Source organism: Salvia hispanica, chromosome 6 (assembly GCF_029641045.1).
Source record: "Salvia hispanica isolate PSC_SH4W2 chromosome 6, Shi_PSC_v1, whole genome shotgun sequence".
Taxonomy (NCBI): Eukaryota; Viridiplantae; Streptophyta; class Magnoliopsida; order Lamiales; family Lamiaceae; genus Salvia; species Salvia hispanica.
In genome coordinates this window covers 3568066-3594702 of record NC_142697.1, presented here as the reverse complement: position 1 = coordinate 3594702, position 26637 = coordinate 3568066, and the positions used below count along the sequence as shown (strand labels likewise).

At 37.2% G+C, this 26637-nt stretch overlaps 5 protein-coding genes across 11 annotated transcripts; 3 read left to right on the top strand and 2 right to left on the bottom strand.

Annotated features, from left to right (window-relative positions):
• Positions 1-774: 774 nt before the first annotated feature.
• Positions 775-6228, top strand: LOC148923070 (respiratory burst oxidase homolog protein C-like). The gene is made up of 12 exons (XM_089061198.1): positions 775-1543; positions 1622-1784; positions 1886-1934; positions 2115-2228; positions 2345-2770; positions 2854-3237; positions 3339-3434; positions 3521-3636; positions 3727-3829; positions 4864-4937; positions 5065-5618; positions 5728-6228. The coding sequence occupies exons 1-12, from the start codon at positions 937-939 to the stop codon at positions 5835-5837; spliced, it is 2796 nt and encodes a 931-aa protein (XP_088917324.1). The 5' UTR covers positions 775-936; the 3' UTR covers positions 5838-6228.
• Positions 6229-6760: 532 nt separating this feature from the next.
• On the bottom strand, positions 6761-9389 carry IPK2A (inositol polyphosphate kinase 2 alpha). Of its 2 annotated transcripts, none has more exons than XM_089061204.1 (2): positions 8814-9389; positions 6761-7904 (listed from the first exon to the last, which is right to left on the bottom strand). In XM_089061204.1, exon 2 carries the CDS (start codon positions 7880-7882, stop codon positions 6965-6967), a length of 918 nt encoding a protein of 305 aa, XP_088917330.1. In that variant the 5' UTR covers positions 7883-7904; positions 8814-9389; the 3' UTR covers positions 6761-6964. The 2 variants fall into 2 exon arrangements, with proteins under 2 accessions (XP_088917330.1, XP_088917329.1); XM_089061203.1 differs by having other exon boundaries at positions 6761-7943; positions 8814-9387.
• Positions 9390-9861: 472 nt separating this feature from the next.
• LOC148923068 (Amidase family protein) lies at positions 9862-15106 on the top strand. 4 transcript variants are annotated; one of them, XM_089061199.1, is made up of 13 exons: positions 9862-10053; positions 10880-10956; positions 11054-11162; positions 11262-11486; positions 11565-11647; positions 11730-11830; positions 12693-12816; positions 12908-13062; positions 13170-13306; positions 13381-13551; positions 13669-13893; positions 14293-14526; positions 14771-15106. In XM_089061199.1, the coding sequence occupies exons 1-13, from the start codon at positions 9886-9888 to the stop codon at positions 14906-14908; spliced, it is 1947 nt and encodes a 648-aa protein (XP_088917325.1). In that variant the 5' UTR covers positions 9862-9885; the 3' UTR covers positions 14909-15106. The 4 variants fall into 4 exon arrangements, with proteins under 4 accessions (XP_088917325.1, XP_088917326.1, XP_088917327.1 ...); XM_089061200.1 differs by lacking the exon at positions 10880-10956 and having other exon boundaries at positions 11049-11162; XM_089061201.1 differs by lacking the exon at positions 10880-10956 and having other exon boundaries at positions 9922-10053.
• A 2758-nt stretch (positions 15107-17864) lies between these two features.
• Positions 17865-20661, top strand: LOC148923067 (calcium-dependent mitochondrial ATP-magnesium/phosphate carrier protein 2-like). 3 transcript variants are annotated; one of them, XR_016132430.1, is made up of 4 exons: positions 17865-18321; positions 19282-20073; positions 20169-20259; positions 20339-20388. XR_016132430.1 is itself a non-coding variant. In XM_089060244.1 (4 exons), the coding sequence occupies exons 1-4, from the start codon at positions 17955-17957 to the stop codon at positions 20514-20516; spliced, it is 1410 nt and encodes a 469-aa protein (XP_088916370.1). In that variant the 5' UTR covers positions 17869-17954; the 3' UTR covers positions 20517-20661. The 3 variants fall into 3 exon arrangements, 2 of the variants coding, with proteins under 2 accessions (XP_088916370.1, XP_088916371.1); XM_089060244.1 differs by having other exon boundaries at positions 17869-18321; positions 19282-20055; positions 20339-20661; XM_089060245.1 differs by having other exon boundaries at positions 18044-18321; positions 19269-20055; positions 20339-20661.
• A 2966-nt stretch (positions 20662-23627) lies between these two features.
• Positions 23628-26140, bottom strand: LOC148923066 (uncharacterized). The gene is made up of 5 exons (XM_089060127.1): positions 25989-26140; positions 24782-25657; positions 24449-24604; positions 24069-24323; positions 23628-23935 (listed from the first exon to the last, which is right to left on the bottom strand). Exons 2-5 carry the CDS (start codon positions 25625-25627, stop codon positions 23819-23821), a joined length of 1374 nt encoding a protein of 457 aa, XP_088916253.1. The 5' UTR covers positions 25628-25657; positions 25989-26140; the 3' UTR covers positions 23628-23818.
• Positions 26141-26637: the final 497 nt, after the last annotated feature.

Here is a 26637-nt window from a genome sequence, read left to right as displayed (position 1 = left end):
GGATTTTTGCCTCTTTTTTATCTACTTATCCTAGAACACTCAACAAACACATGAAACTCCAAAAGATAGGTTAATTGGCTGGAAATAGACAATTCAAGCATCAAAACTCAACATTAAGCACCTCCACATACCAATTAAACCGACTAAAACATGAGTTTATCAGAATCCTTATGAAATTATCTTTAATTTGATATATGTTATATGAATTTAAAGTTTTTGGGATTTCTTTTAAAAGTTAGTTATAACTAAACATGTAGTTAATTGACATTAATACTCCTATTGATATTTTTTGGAATTAATCCTATGGCCTTATTGATGTTTTTCTTTGATTGTATTGACATTTAGAGATTGATGATCTAAGCCCTTAATTTAAATATCTAATGGCTATTATATAGTTATAATTAATATGAGTTAGCAATATAACACTCCCCGCAACTCGATCATATCAAATACTATCATAGATATAATTTCTCAACATTTCACATCTTTATATACTACTAGTATTTACGTGACTTATTGTTAGTGGATTGAATGAAAACCGTGTGGAACTGTATGACGAAGTCGACCACTATCATTTTAAAAAGTAGTACTAATAAAAAGAAAAAATAAATACAATAAAAGTCTAATACGTGTGAATAATATTCATTGCATCTAAATAACAGCATGATAAAATAGCTGGTCAAACCCACCCACTCCCTTTGTTGACCATTTTCTTTTCTTCTTATATAAGGGAGAGTTACATTATTATTTTCTCATATACACAATTTCAAAAGTGGTTAGGAGACTTAGTAAAGAGGAAGAAAATTTTCTATACTTGAAAGAATCTCTCCTTTTCTAGCATATATTATACTCCCAAACCCATTCTTCAAAGATACATAACCCTCCTTTCTTATTTATTCATTTTTTTTACTATAACTTATTGTATAGTTTTATAGCATGTACAAATCCCAAATGCAAAATTCAGAGAATAACCAACACCAACACCAGCACCAACACTCAGATACCGAGATTGTTGGGGGCATCGACAAGACCTCGTTCAGTGGCCCACTGAGTGGGCCACTGAACAAGAGGCCAGGCGGTGGGAGGAAAAGTGCGCGATTCAACATCCCAGGCGACTCCTCCCCCGCCGAGGCCAACGATGACTATGTGGAGATCACCCTTGACGTGAGGGAGGACTCGGTGGCGGTGCATAGTGTGAAGGCGGCCGGGGGTGGGGAGGTGGAGGATCCGGAGCTGGCTCTGCTGGCCCGGGGCCTAGAGAAGCGATCCTCGTTCGGATCCTCCGTCGTCAGGAACGCCTCATCGAAAATCCGGCAGGTTTCTCACGAGCTCAAGCGCCTCGCCTCCCTCACACGCCGCCCCGCGCCGGCAGGGAGGTTCGACCGGACCAAGTCGGCCGCCGCGCATGCGCTCAAGGGGCTCAAGTTCATCAGCAAGACCGACGGCGGCGCCGCCTGGGCCGGGGTGGAGAAGCGGTTTGATAAAATTGTTAAAGAAGAAGCTAATGGCTTGCTTCCTCGCGCACGCTTTGGCGAATGCATAGGTATTTTTTTTTTCTTTTTTTGATTTAGATTGAAATTATTGAAAAAGAAAATTAAAAAAAATGTTGGTTTCATTTCAGGCATGAATAAGGAGTCTAAGGATTTCGCCGGCGAGCTCTTCGACGCGCTAGCGCGGCGGAGGAACATCGGCGGCGGGTGCATTAACAAGGCGCAGCTGAAGGAATTCTGGGACCAATTTGCTGATCAAAGCTTCGATTCACGCCTTCAAACATTCTTCGACATGTAAGTTTAAAAAAAAAAGAAAAGAAAATCAGTAATTGCACATTACATTTCATTTTTTTTTAAAATTTTTATTTATATTTATATTTTATTTTTCCATACAGGGTTGATAAAGATGCCGACGGAAGAATCACTGAAGAGGAAGTGAGAGAGGTAAGAAGCCAAAATCATTTATTAATAATCATTAGTAGTTTTTTATGTTGTCGTCACATGTATATGTGATCATTGACTTTCGATAATTGTTTTAAAAAACACATATTATACCACGAACAAGTTGTATGTATATGAATAATATACATTAATTCATTATTAATAAAATATAATTTATTGCAGATTATTACACTAAGCGCCTCCGCCAACAAGCTGTCGAATATTCAGATGCAAGCGGATGAATATGCAAGATTGATCATGGAAGAATTGGACCCAAACGAGTTAGGATATATCATGGTAAATTAATTAACATGTTCAGTTTAAATATTTCCTGAAATGAAAACATTATTCTTTTTATTTTATCTTATTTTCTATAATTAAATCACAATACAACACTACATAAAATCTGGTAGATTGAGAATCTGGAGATGCTACTGCTGCAAGGGCCGGGCCAATCCGTTCGAGGGGAGCGTGAGAGCCGGAATTTGAGCAAGATGCTGAGCGAGAAACTTAAGCCAACTCAAGACCCTCCCATAAAGAGGTGGTACAGAGATGGTCGTTACTTTGTGCTTGATAATTGGCAGAGAGTTTGGGTGATGGCATTGTGGATTGGAGTCATGGCTCTTCTCTTCACTTGGAAATACATCCAATACAAGGATAGAGAGGCTTTCGAGGTGATGGGCCATTGCGTCTGCATGGCCAAGGGCGCCGCCGAGACCCTCAAGCTCAACATGGCCCTCATCCTTCTCCCCGTGTGTCGGAACACCATCACCTGGCTCCGGAACAAGACCAAGCTAGGGGCCGCCGTCCCATTTGACGACAATCTCAACTTCCACAAGGTCTGAAATAAATATATACATGGGATAATTAACTGTCACATCAAACAATAATTTTACTTGTCTGGTAATTTTGATAATTATAGGTTATTGCAATCGCGATTGCAATGGGGGTTGGAATACATGGGATAAGCCATTTGGCATGTGATTTTCCCCGTCTCTTGAGCGCGACGCCAGAAGAGTACGAGGACATGGTGCCTTTCTTCGGGGAGCAGCCGACGAGCTACTGGTTCTTCATTAAAGGGTGGGAAGGTGTCACCGGGATTGTGATGGTTGTGCTAATGGCAATAGCCTTCACACTTGCTTCACCATGGTTTAGGAGGGGGAAAGTTAGCCTACCAAAGCCATTGAATAAGCTCACAGGCTTCAATGCCTTTTGGTATTCACATCACTTATTCATCATTGTATACGCTTGCCTCATTATTCACGGTATCAAGCTCTACTTGACCAAAGAATGGTACAAGAAAACGGTAGGTCCTTAAAATTTTGTAATTTAATAATTTGACTTTCAAATTTGAGGAGATTGTCCAAATTTTGATCTCATTTTAAATACTGTAATTGTCTACTTCAGACGTGGATGTACTTGGCTGTTCCAATCACACTCTATGCTTCGGAACGGTTGATTAGGGCATTTAGGTCGAGCATCAAGGCCGTCAAAATTTTAAAGGTATGGATTCTCTATATATAGTACTAGTGCCTAACTATTTTTTAATAAATAATTATTGAAATAAATGTTTTTTTAATATGATGAAGGTGGCTGTGTACCCTGGGAATGTGCTAACGCTTCACATGTCTAAGCCTCAAGGATTCAAATATAAAAGTGGTCAATACATTTTTGTCAATTGTGCAGCTGTTTCTCCATTCGAATGGTGGGTTTACACTACTCAACAACTTGCCTTATTTAATTATATATTTACATATTTTGAAAGTTGAATTGGTCTATTTTGTGGTAATTGTAGGCACCCATTTTCCATTACTTCAGCACCCAGAGATGATTATGTGAGTGTTCACATCAGAACACTAGGTGATTGGACCAGGCAATTGAAAGCTGTTTTCTCTGAGGTAGGTCAATTTCCTCTATCTATAAATACATGTGATCTTCAGTGTCACGCATCCTTATTTTTATCAACTTTTTTACAATCCCACTCTAATTATTGAATTTGGTCTAATATTCAAATGGTGCACAACTGCACTTAGTCGGTGGGGGAGTTGTATATATGTCATTGTTGCAAATCTTGGTACATTTGTAGCTCATTGAATAATGTTGCCAAACAAGGTTATAGTAATTGGTAAAAGAAAACTAGTGTTATTTATTTGTAGCGATATAAATTCACTCATTTCTTAAATAAAAATTTAATGATCAGAACATGCATATAAGGTGGAGGGGCTTAAGCCCTTCACAGTTCACATAATTTTTTAAAATTAATTTTTCTCTTATTATATTTATAAGGAGGAAGGGCTTAAGCCTCCCATATAATTTTTTAAATTGAATTTTCTAGTATTATTTTTATTGAAAGTATGAAATCGTCTTTAGCCTTAATTATTAGAGATTGGAGGATTAGTAGGGGCTGAATTTAGAGAAATAATTGAAATATTAGTTTGGAAAAAAGGAATGTCAAAACGAGGAATAGTAAGTAAAAGAAGAAAATGTCAAAAATATCTTACAGAAATGTAGTTTTAAGTTAGATCAACGTGTATGTGTTGTTTAATTTTAAAATGTAGACTAAATATGTTTTAGTAAGATTTTTTTTTATAATTTTTTATTTTTCATATGCATGTACACTTATTTGACTATAAGAAAATAGGTTCACTAAAGCGGTAAAGCCCCTCTTAACATTTTTTCTACAACCGTCTTAGTCCGAATATATTGCCACTTGTGTCCAATCATTTACAATTGCATAAATATTTTTTTCTTCTTTTTTTTTTGCCACAGAATTTTTACTCGTACTTCTAAAGTTCCATATGTTTGACCACTGAATTTTATGATTAAGTGGATACACCACGGGACAATATACGCCATTAATCTTTTTCTCAATTCTTTGAATATCCATAAACAAATAGAATTTTCTAATTTAGTGTATTTGGTTCTTTGTTAGGTTTGTCAGCCTCCGCCTACCGGAAAAAGTGGACTCCTTCGTGCTGACTATTTGCAAGGAGAGAATAATCCAAAGTGAGTAATCAACATCATTCCCTTTAGCACCATATTCTTTCCCTAGGATTGTATACAATATACACTACCTATGTATCAATATCATGTCAAATCATACATCTAATGATGTTTATGGCAATGCATGCAGCTTCCCTAAAGTCTTGATCGATGGTCCGTACGGTGCACCAACTCAAGACTACAAGAGCTACGACGTTGTGTTGCTGGTCGGGCTAGGTATAGGCGCGACGCCCATGATTAGTGTTGTCAAGGACATCGTCAACAACATGAAAGCAATGGACATGGAGGAGAATGCATTGGAGGAAGGAAGCGCGGGCCCCAGCCCTCTCACGACGCCCAGGCAAAGTGCGGGCTCAGGGAGCGGGCGCCATAGCTTCAAGACCCGAAGGGCGTACTTCTACTGGGTGACGCGCGAGCAGGGATCCTTCGATTGGTTCAAGGGTGTGATGAACGAGGTGGGCGAGATGGATCACAAGGGCGTGATCGAGATGCACAACTACTGCACAAGTGTCTATGAGGAGGGAGACGCGCGCTCTGCCCTCATCACCATGTTGCAATCCCTCAACCACGCCAAGAATGGGGTCGACGTCGTGTCAGGCACGCGCGTCAAGTCCCACTTCGCCAAGCCTAACTGGCGCACCGTCTACAAGCGAATCGCGCTCAATCATCCTAATAGTAGAGTCGGTGAGCTTCTAATTTTTTAAAATTAACTCGCTAGCTATAAGCCTAGTGCAACTTTTGAACGTGTGAGATTTCAATTTTGACATTTCATTTTCAATATTGATATTTGCAGGGGTGTTTTACTGTGGGGCACCACCACCAGTGAAGGAGCTAAGACAACTGGCTTCTGATTTCTCTCACAAGACCAACACCAAATTTGAATTCCACAAAGAGAACTTTTGAATTTTCTCATATATTTTTTTATAAATTTTATTGGATTGATTGAAGAGCTAGCTTCTCTTGATAATTCTAATCCCTCCCAAATATCTCAATGGAGAGAAATGGCATTATCATGGAGGTGGACCACCCACCCACCATCAAATCTCTTAGGTTTTTGATCAACCATTATTAATTTATTTATCTGGTTTAGATAGTACTATAGGTATAGATATATACATATAGAGTTTGTTGTTATAAGTGACGCCATCCAGAGTCATGTTTGCACCAGTGTGTAGAGAAGGTAGTGTAATTTAATTTGTTTTAATATAATGGATCAGATAGTGGGAGGTGGAATGATTCTTATTTCGACCCACCAACCCATTAATTGAGGATTTTGGTTGACCTATTAATTGAATTTATTGCTTTGCTTTTGTTTAGAAGGATTTTTCCTCAACAACTACTATAAGATAAAGTCAAATGAATTTGCAATGTACGCACATCTTCGTAATTGAGGAGATATCTAGAAGAATCGGAATTGTATATTCTGAGTTGTTAAACGACCCATTTTCATTTCCAGCTTTTAATAAAGTCCTATTTATATGGCGCTATGATTTAATTTCTATAATCATTTCTATTCTTAAAATCTTTATTTATTTGAACGTTTGTATGGTACAGTAGCATTTGGCATGTAATAGATGTTAAGCATCAAAATCACAAAACTTGAAGCAATCATTTCCTAAAGTAATTTAGAGAGCCTTGGGATCAAACTGTTCACTGAACTCTAACGAGAGAAATGGCATATGTTGGAATAAGAAATTTTGCACAGAAATCATTACACACAAGAAATTGGTACTCCTATATCACCACAGCATCTTGAAGATATAAAATAATTGTGGTTATGCAGAGAATAAACCATAAGGATATGAAATTAGATGCGAGGCAGAAGATATAAGAACCCGAATGCTGTAGTGCTTCAAAATAATCGAATCATACCTACTCTCAAAATAATTGAAGAGCAAAAGTATCATGAACCTTGACTAGAAAAAGAATTCACGACAACCAGCATTTGGCCAGCGCAACCGAGAATCCAAAAGATGGTGATTATCCACGAAAAGAAAGAACAATGTGATTTAAGTCTGCCTGAAGCCTTGTCAAACTGAACCGTTATCAGAATAGATATGGTTTCTCTGAGCATCATCTACTAAGGAATCAGCAGCACAGTCTTCAGGAGTGGTGAGGATCTCAGAGATGAATTTTATGAAAGAGCAAAGCCCACCTAGGAAGTTATGATCAATAACACCCTTGCCTTCATGAACGTGGGCGAAATCAACAAGCTTGATTTCTGCCCGGGGGCTCTTTCCACATGATGCAAGTTCCTTTTCAAACATCATAAGAACTGAGCAAGAATAGAAATGGTAGATCGTTTGATCCTCAAACCATGCCTTTAGTTCCAGTAACTGTGATAAAATACCCGTGGAGCCACCATAAACAGTTGATGCGAATGCACAATCCGGTTTCATTTGTGTCTCTTCTGATGCGTTCGACGAAACAAAGTTTTTTAGAAGCAACTTTACTTCATCAGCAGAAAGTTTCTGAATTGAAGATTTGTTCTTCGGCTCCCAGTATCCTAGTTTTAAGCTTCCAAAGATTCGTGCACCTGATACCCTGAATCCCAACGGAAGGCTTGAACTTGTCCTATCTTTCTTTAAACACTTCTGGACGTAGTCCTCTGGCGCATGTGGAGGCCAAGTTCTTGAACCAATTTTGATGTCCATTATAGTTGGATTCACACGATTGAATGTAAGATCTTGTAAAACTAGATGAGGTTGCATACCAGATCCATCAGATGCTTCCACGAGCTGAGTACCATCAAACTTGGGGAAGAACCTTGTGATGTGATCAGGAATTTTAGCGTTTGAAGAGAATGATGTATAGAAAGAGACCTCATTAGCTCCACGCTCATCACCCTGAAGAGGCTTGTAGAAACGCCCTGAATCGTCAACAAGTGGTCCAAGCCGTCCATCGCCAGCTTTGTGTCCGGCAACCTGATGATCTGGGACCTTAAGCATGCTGCTTCGTAGAAAGACTGTTCTGCAGAAGTGTCTGCTTTTATTAAAAAATCAAACCTCCCTACAACATAGAAAGATTAAATCAAGTTTGGTAATGGATTAATGGTCTAACAACCCTGGCCGTGATATCCGAATACGCTCCACATACTCAAACATACATCAAAAGTGAAAAGGCTGAACATGAAAAAATATAATAAGACTTCAGAATCCTCTAAACGAACCGAGCTATGAGATTGATTTAAACATTCCAAAATTTCAGCAGGGAGAATAAGAGAATTTCAGTAAAGTCGGATGCCCCGCACGTCCGAAGTAAACCCCATATGGCCTAAATTAAACTAGATACAAGTATCTGTTCTTCAAGGAAGCTATTCCATGCAAAGGCTATCAATTTCTTATGTTTGCAATTTCAATGTATTGACAAACATTTGAGCCATCAAGTGATGGGTAAAATCCAAAAGCAAAATGAGCTAACTCCTCAAAAATCATATCATATGCTGTATTTTATTTGCTACACAAGTTTCCATTGAAATTGAGCTATCAACAATGCAATATTACCATGTGCTCTCTTTTCCCTGTTTTCTGGTGTGCAGAATGTCAGCACTATGTGATATATTCAAGTAAATTAATCTATATACATATAACTAACATTATAATGTTCTTACTCCCAAAAGATTGAAGCATCCTCCACGCAAACATGATGAAGACAGATTTAAAAGTATGTAAAACCAGAAATTACATAATTTCAATCACAAACCAAGATCACTTGATTATGCTATCCAATTTAACAATACGGTACATAAATCAGCACATATCCAATTTTAATAAGATCACTTTCCATCCGTCCATCAAAAGATCCCAAAAAAGATACTATAAAAATAGATCCGCAAAAAGTAACCTGAACACTCTCAAAAGAATAGACTTTTCAAAATACCTGAAAAAAAAGTTTCTAACTGGTAAGAAGATTCAGTGCGCAACTTTTCCTCTATTGTGGAAGAAGATTTGCATTTGCTGATGTAGTGGAAAACCACCAAAGTAAAGTAGTTCGCCTTTCAGGGATTTGGTTTTATAATTATTTTAGGAGTACTATTATTTATTCAGAAAAATCTGAAAAAGATGCGAATAAATAATTTTATATTCCTCTTGACAAACAATTTATTTATTTAACTATGAAGAACGACCATATTTTTAATTCTTAAGTAAATTTTACTACCTTTATCAAATGTTGTCCATTTTGTCATTTCAATCCGTTCATAAAATATTGTCCAATCAATTAGTAGAGCTCACTAATTCATTACACTTCCGGTCACAATGGGTGCAGACCGGCCGCCCGTGCCACCACCGTGCGGGACGGCGAGCCGTCGAGAGGGAAGGGAGGGGCGTCGAGGTGTCTGCGGATGCCGAGTGTGGGAGGGCGGTGGGAAGGTGCAAGCTCGGCGCCTATTGTGCGTTGAGCAACTGCCGTCCCTCCGAGACGGACGATTTGCATTTTTTTTTTAATTTTTTCTTCTATAAAATACTCTACCCCATTTTCTTATATTTTATTTGTGGAGTTTGTTTATGGTTATATTTGTTTTCTAAAATTATCATACGACAAAGATTTTTCAATACTCTCGTCAACGTCAACTCAATGAAGTATATTTTTTTCTTCCTAAGTAATTTCGATTTTGTTGTTCAGTTTCCAATAAAAAAAATATGTAAGATAATAGAAGAATAAGAAAAGATAGAAAAAGAATGAAAATAAAAATTGCAACAAAGAAACCACTGAACGAATAATTTCATCTATCATAGTATTTCCCAAAAAATAACAAAAAATTTTGAAAGAGAAAAAATATCATGAAATAGTGTTAAAATATTTTAAAGTTGTACTTGTTCACAGCTGAATAAAATTGAGTAGAATACAAATTTAATTAGAAGATTCCATTGGCATGGGGCCCACATGATTAGAAAATTTAAAGATGGATTAAGCAGCACAGCACGGAGCGTTTGCAGAAAAAAAAAGCGCGATGAGCTTCAAGTGGGCGGCTGCGTCAGCCGGCACGTGTCCTCCGCCGGATGCCCTCCGCCCTACACGTATTTTCTGGTGCCTATGCCTCCTCACCACCGCTATTGCTGCCGCTTCATTTTCAAATGATCAGATCGCGATTCTCGCCTCGGACTCTGTTGCGCTCCTGGTTAGTATTCGCCTCTGCCTTTCCCCCTTTCCTGCTCTCCTCTTTTTCTACTGTTTTCTACCGCATTTCCTACTACTTTCTCTGATCATCCTTTTGTATGTTTAATAGCAGCTATGCCTAATTGCCTACCTAGATAATGATTCATTTTAACACTTCTTAGCTTCTACTTAATCATATAATGTTCCAATAAATTAAAATACTAAATTGGATCTGTTGCTTAAGTCTGGGCTAATTGAATGGAATAGTGAATTGAAAGTGAGCTTAAATTGAGTCTCTTGGAAAATGTGCATAACATGTTTCTAAGAGAAGCATGCCATGACTTATTTAACCACACTAGATCTTTTTCTGTTCATTATAACACACTTTCTCCATGGAATCTTTTTACAGTGGTTAAGAATTATGTGATCAAATTGAAGTCTAGTCTTTTGGTTTTTCGATGGTGAATATAATTTGTTATTGTTGCCATTTTCAGATTAGCTTGATCATGTTCCTAAATATTATTACTCCCTCCGTTGTTAATTGAGGTGTTTTTTTTCCTGCACGGAGCTTAAGAATGTGTTAAGTGGATGGCGGATAAAGTAAGAGAAATGATTACTTTTTGCCAAAAATAGAAATGACTCAATGAACTTGGAACTTCCCAAAATAGAAAAATGACTCTGTTAACATGGAACAAATATGGAACAGAGGGAGTACTAGCACGGGGGATTACTATTGACATGTGGAATTCAGAACTAAAAATAATTTACCGAGAGCTGAATGAAAGAATTTCCACTCTGTTCTGTTTACCAGTGAAATCAAGATGTATGGTCTAAAAGTTGTAAAGCAGGTGAAAATGTATAAAAATTTCTGCAATGTGATGATTTCTCAGAAAGTTTGGGGTTGTTCCCATTTCCATTTGTCCAGGTAATCCGTGTCTAGTGGATCAAATGATGAGTTGCTGATGTTATCCTTTTTCTGCTGATACGTTCTTGACATGCCTTAATTTCTATGGTCAGGACAGTACACAAGTGCACTTGAGAAACCACAGTAAATGCTCTGGAAAGATGGACCATGATTCATTATGTAGCATGTTCGGACTCTTGGATGCAGACTTTCTCTCTGATGCCAAGGTACCTAGACCCAATTGCTTGGGAACTGTCAGTTAAATGGGATACTGATTGATGAGATGTGAAGCAAAACAGCACTGAATGGTTTATACTGTCTTGTAGATGCTGGAGATTGAAAAGGGTGCCAGAGAACTCAATCTACCTATTATCAAATCCAATCGAGAACTAGCTGCTTCAGCAAATGGAGGATTAGAGAATCCATCTCCTTTGGTATTCAGTGCTTCATGGAGTCATGATCATGCCCAACATGCATCTACTAGATTTAATTATCCATCTCTACCTCGCATTGGAAGGCCAAAGAGTGATGAAGATATTGCTTTCATGAGCGTAAGTTGCTGAATTTAATCTATTGAACAATCCCACCCACATTCAGCATTTTCACATTCTTGGAATTTGTTGAATCAGATTCTTGAGTTGGGGCAACTAATTAAGTCCAAACAAATCACCTCTGAAGAGCTCGCCCAGATATTCTTGAATAGATTGAAAAGGTATCTCCTATTGAATAACATGAAATGTATTAGACTGATGCAGTAACATGGTGCTTATCATACATCTGTTACATTGCTGCAGGTATGGTCCAGTTCTTGAATCTGTTATTACCATAACAGAAGAACTGGCATATGAGCAAGCAAGAAAAGCTGATCAATTGCTTGCACAAGGCAAATACCTCGGTGTGCAACCTCTCTTTTCTTCTTAATTCCAAAGTAGAACACATGAAAAAAGTGGTGGCAAACTTGTTTGGTATAATCTTTATCGAAGTAAGAATATCTGCTTTTGGAATGGAATTATATCTCTCTATATTCTTACCGATTCATAGAAAGGGAAAATTTGTTTTGTATATATTGGATCTGTCGAGACTGGTGAGGCTTGAACCTGCAGCTTCTTCCTCGACATGGTGATGCTCTACGAGATCTCCCCAAGGGTGCTTTTGGCATCCAATAGTCACAGACTGACCATAAAATCCTGTTCTATATCTGAAAGTTGTATATCTGAAACGCATTAGCTGTCTGATCGAGTAAAATTGCTTCTTCAGCCTGAACTGAGGAAAGAATGGTCTATTTTTAAGTTAGCTTTGAAAATCATACAAACATGATAATATACCTGGTTGTAACTTGTGGATTTTCAGAGTTTTTTTTTTCTTTAACAAAATTTATACTGTTATGATTGGAATAGTACTTATCATTATTTTATTCACAAAATCATGACTGTTTACCATGTCAGTTGATCAACTATGGATCTGCATTCCCCTGGTCATGAATTAAAAATATTGTAAACTACCAGTGGTTGGTGAGAAACAATTAAATAGTCTCTAAAATCATGAACAATTAATATTATTGTGCTGGTTGGTTGAAATGCGTTATGATTTGTCTTTTTTTTTCTAGGAATTGTTGTGCAATGGATTTATTTTGCAGTACAAGTATTATCATTAATCATGAGGGAACCCGTCATTTTATATTCTGGTTTTCTCTGTGAATTGCACAGAACTTTCGATAGAAGACTAGAGAGCAACTATTTCTTTTGGCTTTTATTTAGGCCCACTTCATGGAATCCCATACGGTTTGAAGGATATAATTGCAGTGCCCCATTACAAGACAACTTGGGGTTCAAGAACATTTAAAAACCAAGTTCTTGATACTGAGGCTTGGGTTTATAAGAGGTATTTGCATAACTTCTTAGCTCAATGTAAAACATTTAAGAGAAAGATAGGTGTGACTTAGACCATTCACAGTGAACACTGACAATTTCAGGCTGAAATCTGCCGGGGCAGTTCTTCTTGCAAAGCTTGTGACAGGGTCACTGGCATATGACGACATCTGGTTCGGGGGTAGAACAAGGAACCCTTGGAATATTGAGGAGTATTCCACTGGTTCATCGGCTGGACCAGCTGCCTCCACCTCAGCTGGTATATCTTTACATAGATTGTTCCTTGTTTCTGATATAATGGTCTACTGTGTAAATCTTGAAACTTAAGAAGGAAAACTTCAGCAACTGAGATTTTTTCTGCTGCAGGAATTGTTCCCTTCGCTATTGGTTCAGAAACGGCTGGATCCATCACTTACCCGGCTGCTCGATGTGGCGTGACAGCATTTCGTCCTACTTTTGGAACTACTGGACGAACGGGTGTTCTAAGCTTATCAGAGAGTCTGGTAGAGATCGTGTTCATTGCTTTAGTTGTATACAGTTATTTCTGGCGGTGAATGTTAATCCTGTGTATTTGCAGGATAAACTAGGACCTTTCTGTAGAAGTGCTGCAGATTGTGCAATTGTTTTGGATATAATCCGGGGCAAGGATCCGCATGATCATTCATCCAGGGATATCCCATTTCCTGACCCTTTTTCTGTTGACATAACAAAGCTAACCGTAGGATACCTTGAGGATGCAGAGATGGATGTAAGTGAACCTCATAAAATTCATCGAGATTTAGTCATCCTGTGCTGACATACATGGATAAGCTGCGAGGATTTAAAAAACGTTGCAGAATGACCTAATTGAAAATGTGGATTGTAGGTTGTTGAAAAGCTTAAATCAAAAGGTGTCAACATGGTTCCCTTTAAGCTGAACTACACTGTTCATTCTGCTCAAGGTATCTTAAACTTCACAATGGATGTCGATATGTTGGCTCATTTTGATGAGTGGCAACGTGCTGGCCTTGATGATGAATATGAAGCTCAAGATCAGTGGCCTATTGAACTTCGTCGAGCCCGTGTTGTACCTGCTGTAGATTATGTTCAAGTACGTCACCTTATCATTCTCAGATAACCTTCCTATTTCTGGATATGCTTATTTTGAGGCTCTGCTTCCCCATAGAAACTTTTATAGAAAGTCCAACACCCTGAATAGCAATGAGCACAGTATACGAAAGAGAAGGGTCATGTCCATAAAATGTTGGTAATATCATCAGTATATGTGAGCTATGGATGGGCAAGTAACACATGTTTATCGTGTTGGCCATTTTGTTTACGTTAAACATTTAGGTGTGATACAAAACGACATAGAACTAGGACTAGTAATATTGAATTGATATTCGAATTGTGATATCTGAGGTGGCGATCTTCTCTCCAGTTTTCAACAAACAATTCCATGTAAGTTCAGTTTTTTGTTGAGTGCTATGACAACTAAAGTTGTTCACAGGCACAGAGAGCAAGAGGAAAACTAATCCAAGAAGTTAGAGATAGTTTTAAAGTCGATGCATTTATTGGAAATGCAACGGACTGGGAACGAGTATGTGTTGGCAATCTTGTGGGTATGCCTGTAATTGTAGTGCCTACTGGATTTAAGCCAATATCTGATGCTCCTACAAATAATACTCGAAGAAGAACTACAATCACCACTGGTGTTTATGCTCCACCGGAGCATGATCACATTGTAAGTTTCTTCTCTCTCAATACATATTATTATCTCCTTGTCTTGCTTCCCATTAGGATTAAACTCCCTTGCTTTTTTGGGCACGTGAATTAAGAAAGTTGAGCAACTTTCTTGTGTAAAAAGCTTCTTGTCTATATAACATGCCACTTTTAATGAGACAGAGGGAGTATAGAATAACAAATTATTATAGTAGATGATTTTGGGCACGCTCTTGACAGTCATTCCTCTGATTTTCTTGTTTTAGGCTTTGGCACTGGCAATGGCTTATCAGGAAGTGACGGACCATCACAAGCAGCGCCCACCTATAGACGACCTGGGGCCGGATGATTCAATTCCTAACCCCCCTACAAAGACTGTACCTCCTAGACAGCTACGCGGTTGAGGGATTGGAAAATTAAAATTTTCAGGTATTCCATCCTTGTGCCTTTTGTAAGGGCTGTTGAAAAGGATATTACTGTGCAAGTGTGGTGGTGCATGGGAAAGAAATGTATGAATAGACTTTACATGATACAGAATCTGTGGTTATGTTGGCTACAAGGTTGGGTTTATATAAGCAGTGGCTTTATATTTTGGTTGAATATTTCCATGCTCTATTGATGAGGTCATGCGATTTGTTTGCTTGCATTCTCGTAATAATAGTAGACGACCCAAAATGTAAAAAAATGGTTTTATAGACGAATGTAGCACGAAGTATCTCATTTAAATGGAGTAGTAATTTTATAAAATTATTATTGATCATAAAGTGGTATGGAGTTGATGTGTAATTTTGGTAAAATATAAAGCTATGAATAAAAAAGTGAATGAATGTGAATTTTGAGTGAACTTCAAAAATGGTCCCTGGACTATGGGTTTATCTCGGAAATGGTCCCTGGACTTTAAAAATATCACCAGTAGTCCCTGGACTAAGGGTTAATATAAAAAATGGTCCTTTTGCACTGTTTCGAGATGAAAATGCCCTTTTGAGGGGTTTTGGGGCGTTTGGGCAATTTGGTCTTTTTACACTTTTAACATTTTAAATCTGATATTATTTCAGTTATGTACTAAATCTGATATTATTTCAAAATTATCATTATTTATCCTTTTTGTCATCCTTCACTTTGTTTCTTTATTTCAATATTAGATTTAATTTATAAAATTAAATTTTAAATTTTGATTTTAAATATCAATAAATTTTTTAATTAAAATTATTAATTCATGGACACTATAAATATTGATTAAAACTATTAATTTTTGTTATTTAATATAATATTCAGCTGAATTGAAGAAGTACAGAAAAATAATATTAATCATGATGGACAAATAAGAGCTATTCTATTTAGTCTTCGTTCGGTTGTTATAATTGCTTGTGATTGAATAGTAGGAAGTTGACTAAAATTTTTATATAGGAGTATTTTTATTGAAATTTTCTAGTCATTTTGATTGTTTTCAAATTAATAAACAAAAATTATATTAGTCTTACATTAGATGCATATTTATTTCAGAATAAATTGGGTTATATGATCTATTTATGATTAAAGCTATTAAATATTGATTAAAACTAAGGTGTTGTCATATCTTATTGATTAAATATTAGACACTATCAAATATTGATTATGACTATTAATTTTTGTAATTAAAAAAATTATTGATATTTAAAAACTGAAATTTAAAATTTAATTGTGTAAAATTAAATCTAATTATTGAAATAAAGAAACAAAGTGAAGGATGACATAAGGGAAGAAGAATGATAATTTTGAAATAATATCAGATTTAGTACATAACTGAAATAATATCAGATTTAAAATGTTAAAAGTGTAAAAAGACCAAATTGCCCAAACCCCCCAAAACCACTCAAAATGGCATTTTCGTCTCGAAACAGTGCAAAAGGACCGTTTTTTATATTAACCCTTAGTCCAGGGACTACTGGTGATATTTTTAAAGTCTAGGGACCATTTTCGAGATAAACCCATAATCCAGGGACATTTTTTAAATTCACTCTTTTTTTTTTTTTTTTTTTTTTTTTAATTTCAGAATTCAGATTACTGTAAATAATAGGAGTAGAATTAATGTTTTTGATCAAATGTAATACTATTAATGTGTATTTTTTTGATCCTGCAATGTGTAATTTTGATAAAATATGAAGCTATGACTAAACAGTAAATGAATGTGATTTTTTTTAAAAATTTTCAGATTAGTGTAAATAATAGGAGTAGAATTAATGATTTGATCAAATGTAATATTAGCGCAAACTTTTTTCTGATCCTGAAACCCACAACATATTGGAATAAGCTTCATATTTCATTTCATATAAAGGACACAATTTTCTCAAAACACGCAACATATTCGAACGAATTTAATACTCCATTCGTCCAAAAAAAATTGTTAATGTTTACCATTTTGGGTTATCCATCAAATTTGGAATATTTTTTAAATATGGAAGTTTTTTAACATTTGATTATGGAGTATTAGTAACGTGGATTCAATAATCCACTAACACTGCTCATTTCTTAATTTCTCATATCTCTTATTTTATCTATTTCACGTTAAAACTAGTGTCATACACAAGTAACACAATTATGTCTATTTTTGGTAGACGAAGGTAGTATATTCAAACATTTATATGAGAACACAATCTTTGAACTTGAAAGGGAATCTAATACTTCTTTCGTCCCTGAAAAAATTATTAGGCCGTCTCAAAAAAGTGTGAACTTTCTAATTTGAAATAGTTGAATTGCACATTACCCTTACCAATGGTGGATTCATGATTTGGAAACGGAGGGGGCGGAATAGATAGTATTAGCTTGATTTAGTGCGGACATGACTATTTTTTCGGTGTTCAGGGTGACGCTGGAGGCAAACTGAGGGGGCAGAAATGGTAATTTTAAGTCCTGATAAGGGGAAATTAGTCGCACAGAGGGAGCGACCGCCCTCTCCTGTCTCCCTAGATCCGCCAGTGACCCTTATACGTCATTTTATTTACATCTTATAACATTATAGTACTCCTATTAGCTAATGATGTATTGCCTTTCCCCACTAACACTACTAATAGTATTACACCCTCCTTTATTTTTCTCTCTTACTTTATCAATTATACATTAAAATATGTGCGAATCAACCGTTCTTATTTTTTAGAAATGGAGGGAATAATAAGAAATAGCAAGATTAAAAAATTCTACGATAATAAACAAAACACGTTTAAAAAAAATAAAATCATCATTTTATTTTTTGTCCAAGTAAAAAATGATTAGGTAGAAGAGATATTTTATAAAGTTTGACGTATTATAATTTATACCGAATTACCGATTACCGATTACCGATTACCGACATCATGTTAGGTATGAATTTGGCATACACAGTCCCCACACACAGATGAGAGAGAGATCATTTACTAAAAAGCGCTTCAATCATTTCCTTCACCGAGAAGAAGGAGGAGGAGAAATCAATCAACAATGCCTAACGAAAAGGAAGCCGTTTCCATGGACCACGTCCTCGCCGCATCGCGTGAGACCGAGGAAGAGCGCGAGGCTAGAATCCGCGGTCTCTTCACCCTGTTCGACTCCAAAAATGTAGGGCACATCGATTCCGCCCAAATCCAGAGCGGCTTGTCGACTATGCGAATTCCCGCGGATTACAAGTTCGCCAAGGAGCTGTTGCACGTTTGCGACGCCAATCAGGATGGCAGGGTCGATTATCACGAGTTTCGCAAGTATATGGATGACAAGGAGCTCGAGCTCTACGCCATTTTTCAGGCCATCGACGTCGAGCACAACGGCTGCATTGTGCCGGAGGAGCTGTGGGACGCTCTTCTTAAGGCTGGTATATTCTCTCTCATATGAAATTCAACCACTCCTCTACTTTTAGAATTTCTTTTCCTTTTTTCTGATTTTATTGATAAACAATTGTGCGTTTATATTGGAATGAAGACTTGTTTGGGGGAAACGACAACTTAATTAACGATTTCAAGATCATAGAAAAATTGCATGTTGGGTTGTTTGGTGTTTGTGATGGTGTGTTGCAGTTGTGTGTTTATGACAAAGAGGGGGATATTCAAGTACTACAAAGAATTGAGATGTTATAACCTGCTTTATATGGAGTAGTAGAGGGCTTAGTCAACTACAAAGACTCGGGATGTTATAAAATGCTCTTTAATTGAGAATTTGTTGTTGCGTAAGAGATCAATTTTTTCAGTGAAAAGATGTGCTTGTGTCATTGTGTGTCTCCCTGTTAATTGTGGTTTATAATGTACTTCTTAGACTCAATTGTCTTATTTATGTTATGTTTGCTTGGTGATTGCATGTAATGTACCCGAGACATGTATGATTGTATTCAAGAGCAAGACATATTCTGACAAATGATGTCTGAGTAATAATCAGAGATGTAATAAATATAGGTTCTTAGTAATCACAATGCAACTTGTGTGGCTTATGCTTAGGAGAGAGTATGGCATGCATGGCATGTTCCTCATTTGGGTATAGGTTGGAAACAAGAGGTGGGAAACACTCTAGAAGCTCTAGATATTAGATAATTTAAAGAATTCTGCCTTTCTGGTGAATTTGAATAGAGTAAATATTGGTCATGCCGTCAATCTGAAATTAGATGCTATTGAACTATCTGTTGATGTAGTGTGTTGCTTAATAGTTCCAATCCATCTTGGTAAACAATGGACTATCTTATACTACTATTTTTATCTATCTAGGCTAGTTCTTAACAGGAAATGCCTGCTTCTAGAATGTGTGTTGTCTTCATCTGATAAGCCTTGGCAGTTCTCTTCTGCAGGGATAGAACTTGATGATAAAGAGCTTGCAAGTTTTGTGGAGCATGTAGATGAAGACAATAATGGAGTTATTACTTTTAAAGAGTGGAGGGATTTTCTGCTGCTTTACCCACATGAGGTCACCATAGAGAACATCTATCACTATTGGGAAAGGGTGTATCTTGTAGATATTGGTGAGCATGCTGTGATTCTTGAAGGTATAAGTAAACGTGCTAATGCAACCAAATATCTAATCGCTGGAGGAGTTGCTGGAGCTGCTTCTCGAACTGCCACTGCACCTCTTGATCTACTAAAGGTGATCTTTCAAGTTCAGACTAAACATGTTCCAATTAGTCATGCTGTCCAAAACATATGGAAGGAGGGTGGTCTTTTAGGTTTCTTTCGGGGTAATGGGCTAAATGTCATAAAGGTTGGGCCAGAGAGTGCTATCAAGTTTTACACTTATGAAATGCTGAAAAATGTGATTGGGGATAGTAATGGGGATACAGGAGTTTTGGGCCGACTCACTGCTGGTGGGTTGGCGGGAGCGGTGGCACAAACCTCTATTTATCCAATGGATCTTATCAAAACACGATTACAAACATATTCTTCTGACATAGGGAGTGTTCCAAATATTGGGAAACTAGCAAGAGATATTTTGGCTCAGGAGGGACCTAGAGCCTTTTATAAAGGGTTGATACCATCTCTTCTTGGAATCGTTCCTTATGCAGGCATTGACCTTGCTGCTTACGAGACCCTAAAAGATATGTCCAGGAAATATATTCTTAAGGATGATGGTATGCTGCCGATGCTTTGTATGTTTTACTTCTTCCTCTCTTACCTTTTAAAGTTTCATAGCATGGCAATCTACATTAGTTCTAGAATGTTCTAAGACGTGGATATGGTGCAGAACCTGGGATTCTTGTGCAACTCGGTTGTGGAACATTATCTGGAGCTCTTGGAGCAACATGTGTTTACCCACTACAGGTGGTAAGAACAAGGTAAATGCATAATAGTTGTCATTTGTCACAAAGCATGAATTCATTTCTTGATGTTTTACTAAAGAGAATGGCTTTCCAGGATGCAGGCTCAACGAACTCAGAGCAGCATGTCGGATGTGTTCAAGAATACATATCGGATAGGAAAGTTGAGAGGCTTCTATAAAGGGCTTTTCCCAAATCTTCTCAAAGTTGTGCCATCAGCAGGCATCACATATCTGGTTTATGAAGCCATGAAAAAGAGTTTGCATCTTGACTAGTTTCATGCTTCTTTTCCTCTGCTTGTGTGTTTACAAAGCTGGTGATATTCATGAATCGTAATGCCTTATTAATGATCATTCTTGAGCTTATTCACACTTCGACTATTTTATAATGGATTATGCAGTTGTTGTATATTTTGTTTCAGTTGAATGACTTCTAGAGGTATGAATTGCTTTATGAAATTGTTTTATTCCAATTTTTATAGCTGTCTGATTATTGTTTGACTAGGGGTGGGTTCGGTACGGTATACCGTACCAAATCTATCACACCATACTATCGGTATGAGTAAATTCCATACCTCTACCGAATTGGTATACTAGATTTTCAATATAACTAATTTTTATACCGATACCTTACCGAAATTCGATATATAGAAATTTTAAGGCATACCAGATTTCAGTACGATATATAGACTGCTATACCATTATATAATTTCACATTATAAGTATAGTACTCCCTCCGTTACATTAAATATGCAACATTTGTTTTTCACCACAAAATTTTATGTAATGTTGTTTTGTGAGTTAACGAGAATGAAGAGAGAGTAAAGTAAGAGAGAAGAAAAAATAGAGAGAATATTGTTTTCATTTTTAGAAACGTTTCAATTTTAATGGGACAGACCAAAAAGGAAAACGATCTCATTTCTAATGGGACAGAGGGAGTATAATATATAAAATATACTCCCTCCGTCCCGCTTTAGGAGTCCCGGTTGATCAATTTTGGGCGTCCCGCTTTAGGAGTCCCGGTTGAGATAAATTAATAAAAAATGCCTAAAAGTATTAAAAGTGGGTCCCAACATCCACTACAACTAATAAAAAAGTGTTAAAAGTGGGTCCTAACATCCACTATAACATTTATTTATTGGACACTCAATTAAAAGTGAGACCTAACATCCACTACAATATTTATTTATTACACACTCAAACACTTTTTTCTTAAAACATGTGTCCGACTCAACTGAGACTCCTAAAACGGGACGGAGGGAGTAGTATTTGGTATTCAAAGTATATATCGTTTTTTACGGGATCAAAACCCATATATTGGGAGATGATTCAAACAAGAATGCATCTAAATCCAGAAATGTAGCTGAAATCTTCGCAGGTGATCTAATGTGATTATGTGAATACTCGGAATACCTAAACTACAGTATCTATCCCAATTCACTACCCCCTCCGTTCACGATTACAAGTCCACATTAAACAAGACACGGATTTTAAGAAATAAAGTAGAAAATGAGTAGAAAAAAGTTAGTGGAATGCGTGTCCTATTTTTATAGTAATACTATCTCCGCTCCACAATAGGAGTCCACATTTGACTTGACATGAGTTATAAGAAATGTAAAGAAAAGTGAGTTGAAAAAGTTAGTGGAGTAAGGGTCCCACTTTTATTTATTAGTTTCATAATGAATGTGAGTAGAATGAGTTAGTGCAAATGTGAGACCTACTTAATATTTATATTAAAAGTAAAAGTGAATTCTTATTGTAGGGGGGACTAAAATGGCAAACATGGACTCTTATTGTGGGACATAAGTAGTAGTTTATAATAAATGTGAGTGTGATAAAGTTAGTGGAATTTGGGTCTATTACCAAAAATGGTAAATAAAGTAAATGAGACTTTTATTGGTAGACGGACGAAAATGCCAAAATGAGACGTTTATTGTTAGACGGAGAGAGTAGTAATATACCAAAATTTTAGTATACCGCAATATATGAAAATGCATATTGTTATTGTACCGAAATGTTTCGATAAGGTATCATATCTTAATGAAAATCACGTTATGCCAAAAATTTGATATTTTTGATAATTTTTCAATATGATAATTAACCCCACTCATAGGTTTGACACGTTATGTTTTCGCATTTGTTCTAACAATACAATTTAGTTTATTGACGAGTGATTTATGGAAATGGATATTAAGTACTCCCTCCGTCCACCATTAGGAGTCTCATTTCTCAATGGCACGGGTTTTAAGAAATGTTAAGAAAAGTAGATGGAAAATAGTTAGTGGAATAAGGGTCTCACTTGTATATATTAGTTTTAAATGAAATGTGAGTGGAATAAGTTAGTGGAAGGTGGGACCTTATTACCATTTATGGTAAAAGTGAACCGGGACTCTTATTCGCGGACGGACTAAAATGGAAAAACGGATCTCCTATTCGCAGACGGAGGGAGTAATAAGTATATGTGTAGTGAAGCATTTTATTTGATGGGGTTCCATTTGGAAAATTCTGAATCAACATTTCAACTAAAGAAAGTTTTTTTTGATACGAAATTTCTCTAAAAGAAAAAAGGAACCCCCACAAAATGATATACTAATAAATTTGTACTAGAAGTTAGAGAATTTGTATATAGAAAATGAAAAATATGAAAAGAAATAAATTTCTGTTAGAATGGGCTGAAGTAAGTATACGTGATTCCAACTAATTTTGCCGAAGTTTGAGTCTATCATGCACATTTTAAAAATGAATAAAAAGTCATATTTGTTCCACTGATTTTTCTGAGCAAATGTCATGCCAGGTAGGGACCCGTGTAAATTTGATGATGTGGGTGAATATTGATACAGACGTGTATTAAATAACATCATTTTGAGCCTAAAAAAATGAAAATAAACAACATCATTTTAAGCGTAAGAGAATATTGTTATGCCACAATATATACTTTGATTATCTTAATGAAGTAGTGACATCTGATTACAAACCAACTAATATCCTCTTAGTAGTCAATCGACGAAGGGAGTATTTCAGGAAATATGAACATTTGGAGATATTGGTCTATAACGATGCGATGTAATCCATTGGACATGAGGTTCCATTGAAGCTATTTCATATTTGCTGGAGGATATTTGGTTACACGAAGGATCACGATGCTTAAGGCAGTTGCTATTTAGCATCGAAGTTGAATTCGAGGTATAACTGAAATTTTGTGACCAAAACTGTTTGAGGTTGGTTTCCTACCATCACTATTTTATCATTTATATGGTGATAAAAAATCAGCTAGTGATGGGACCAAATATATTAAATATGTGGACACATTATCAATGAAGTGTTGTAGATATGGTTGAGATATAGAAGCAGGAATCAAGAGATATCAAAATAAAGTTAGATGTACTATAGTCCATAATCTAGAAGATCTCTTATATATATATATATCACTTCTTGTATTTTCAATTCTATAATAAGGGTCAGGTTATTATATATTTTCAGTATCAGAATACACAATACATGAAATCTTCATCATGAATCAACAACAACCATATACCTAAACAACTTATTCACCAAATGTAGAAGAAGCACTCGTTCCGTTATATTTCTTCATACCCATTCCGACCACTGTAAATAAGCACGAGAGCCAGAACGATACCAACTCCAAACAGTGCAATAGGCCACCCAAGATAGGATGCCATCGTACTCATATGCACCTGCAACGATTGATAAAATGTCGATCTCTTCATAAAAAAACTGCCCCCAAAATAACCACTCTTGAAACTTCCTCTGATTTACCTTTTCTAGCTAAAAATCAATCTTTCAGTTGGGAAATTCAAAAGAACTTACTTGTGCTGGAGAATGCTCCATTGCACCCGTTTTCGCTGATGAGTCAGCAATCAAGATGTAAAACAGTCCCATAACTCCTGTATGTCTCTGTGCACTGCTATAGTTAGATACAAGAGTTAGTGTCTCCCCTGCCGAAATCTTGACACTGCCCGGTGAAGGATAACAGGTGGACATTCCGACAATGTAGCCAGCCTCGTTTCCTGGTTCGTGTCCAGTCCCATAAGTCGGAACAGATGAGCATATGACGTTTCCTCCCTGGATCATATCACAAAATACCAATGAACTTTTGTGAATAAGTGACATTGCATTGTGAAAAACATACTTATTTTGCCTAATGTTTGGACTAGTCGCTTGTGAAACATCATCAATCGTTTAAATACCTCCCCGAAAAGAGTTGAACCAAAGCCTCCTGAATGCTGATGTCCAACACCGTAGATAACATCACCGCCAGTTGGTAAGCTAACAGTTAGGCTTTTGGTATGAATGCAGCCATCATTCTCCGCGCCAAAGGGGCAATCTTCGACATCATACTCAATCTACACCACAAAACTTCACCATGATAAAGGGCATACACATTAAAAACAGAGAAAAACTAAAGAAGTATTCTCTATCTTTCTCAACCATAAATGTTGTTTATCTACTTCAAGATTGATTTTCAGCAAAAAAAGGAGATTTCTCCATTGCAAAGCGAAATTATCAATGAATATATTTACCAAGCAATGATGTTTAGCTTTGAGCCCTGTGGATTCATCTGCCTTTCTCCATGTGTCAGTGACATCGAGTATATAAATCTTAACAGGCACGATGGATGCATCCCATTCCATATACGTGACTGTGTACCTCAAGTAGAGGCTTCGTCTCTCACCCCCAAACCCACCCTTAACTCTGCATCTAACCCCATCATGGCAGCATTTCAAGCCACCAATATAATTCAAAGGCAATGCCTCACCGTTTTCATCTGCAGTCACGTTGTACAAATCACACCTGCACTCGGTGCAGCCCAACTTGTCCACAGCACCGCGAGTGTCAATCGCGTGCACATTGAGCATCCATCGCGCCTCGTGTCCAGCAGGCACGTCTGCTGGATTTCCGGCCTCAATGCCATAAGGATCCGGGACGTCAGTAGCTGTCCTTCGAGTCTCAGACCCGAGCCCAAAATACTGCACGAGACCCTGATCACACATCCCACTGTTTCTTATGAGAGAAGAGTCTGATTGCAGCAATCCCGAATCACCAAAACGCTCCAGAGCATTTTCCCCTTTCCTCTTATAGTACCCCACAACTATCCAATGATGGAGATAGGTTTCGTGAAGGGGGACCGATTTCCCTTTGCCGTCAACCACTTCGGCATTGAAGCTCTTGATAGCAATATGCCCTGTTGGAAAATCAATCCCATAGTAGAATTTATTTGCAACTGATCCTGGCCCTAGCTCGAATTTAGGCGACAGAAACACATCGGTTTTGATCTCATTTCCACGGCATAGATGAGCTTGTAAACTAGCATGAGCAATAATAGATAGGAATAGAAACTTAGCTAGGCATTCTGAAGCACAAAGCATCTTCACCAGCAAATCAGCTCAAATGATTACCTACAAACAAGAAGCTCCCTTTTTCAACCATATCTTTCATCATATTACTTCTTCTCCCAATTAACAACATAGGTTCAAATTCAATCTAAGTAATTCTCAGTTTCACAAGCCCTATTCAATCCAGTGTGTATAAACAATTGCAGTTTAATTCACAAAAGGTGATTCATTTATTCCCTTTTAATCATTTGATTTCTAAATGGATCAAGTAGTATCCATATATAAACAAACACATGAACAATAAGAGAAAGTTAAAAATCCATTGGAACAAAAAGAGAAAGGGAATTGTGTATATTCAGAAATAGAAAAATTGAGAGAGAATGAGAAACAGTACCAGGAAAGTTGGAATAAGCTGCCTTTTTTCCAATTACGAGTGAATATGCAACGAACCACGAATCGGATAATTGAAAGTGGGCTCCAATATAAAAACTATTGTGAGAGTGTGAGAATGGAGAGAGAAAGAGGAGTCTCATGCAGCCATAGATTTTGTACACACTGTTGTGATTGATTTGCGTGCAAGATTTGATTACTAGAGCATCTCCAATGGTGCTTAGGCCAGCAATAGACCAGCTATTCTCTTCCCTGCCACGTCAGCAACACTAGAAAATCCACCTGCCACATCAAATTTAGGCCAGCCATAGGCCAGCCGCAATAAAAATAATTCAAAATATACTACATTTACGGAATTAAAATTACGATTAAAATTACATCATCCCCATCATCTGCTGCAGCATCATCTGCTGCATCTGGGGCATACCCCCCACCCGGGCGCTGACTGCCCGCCGCCCGGCATCCCCCACGGCATACCCCCCTGGTTCCCCCCCATCGCCCCCCCGGCGCACCGGCCATCATCCCCATCATCTGATTCCAAGGGATGTTAAATCCCGGGCCCATCTACCCCCATCCAGATCCCACAGGTACCGTGGGAGTCTGAGATCCACTCGTCGCTGGACTGGACTCGTTGTTGTGATCCATCGCTCGAT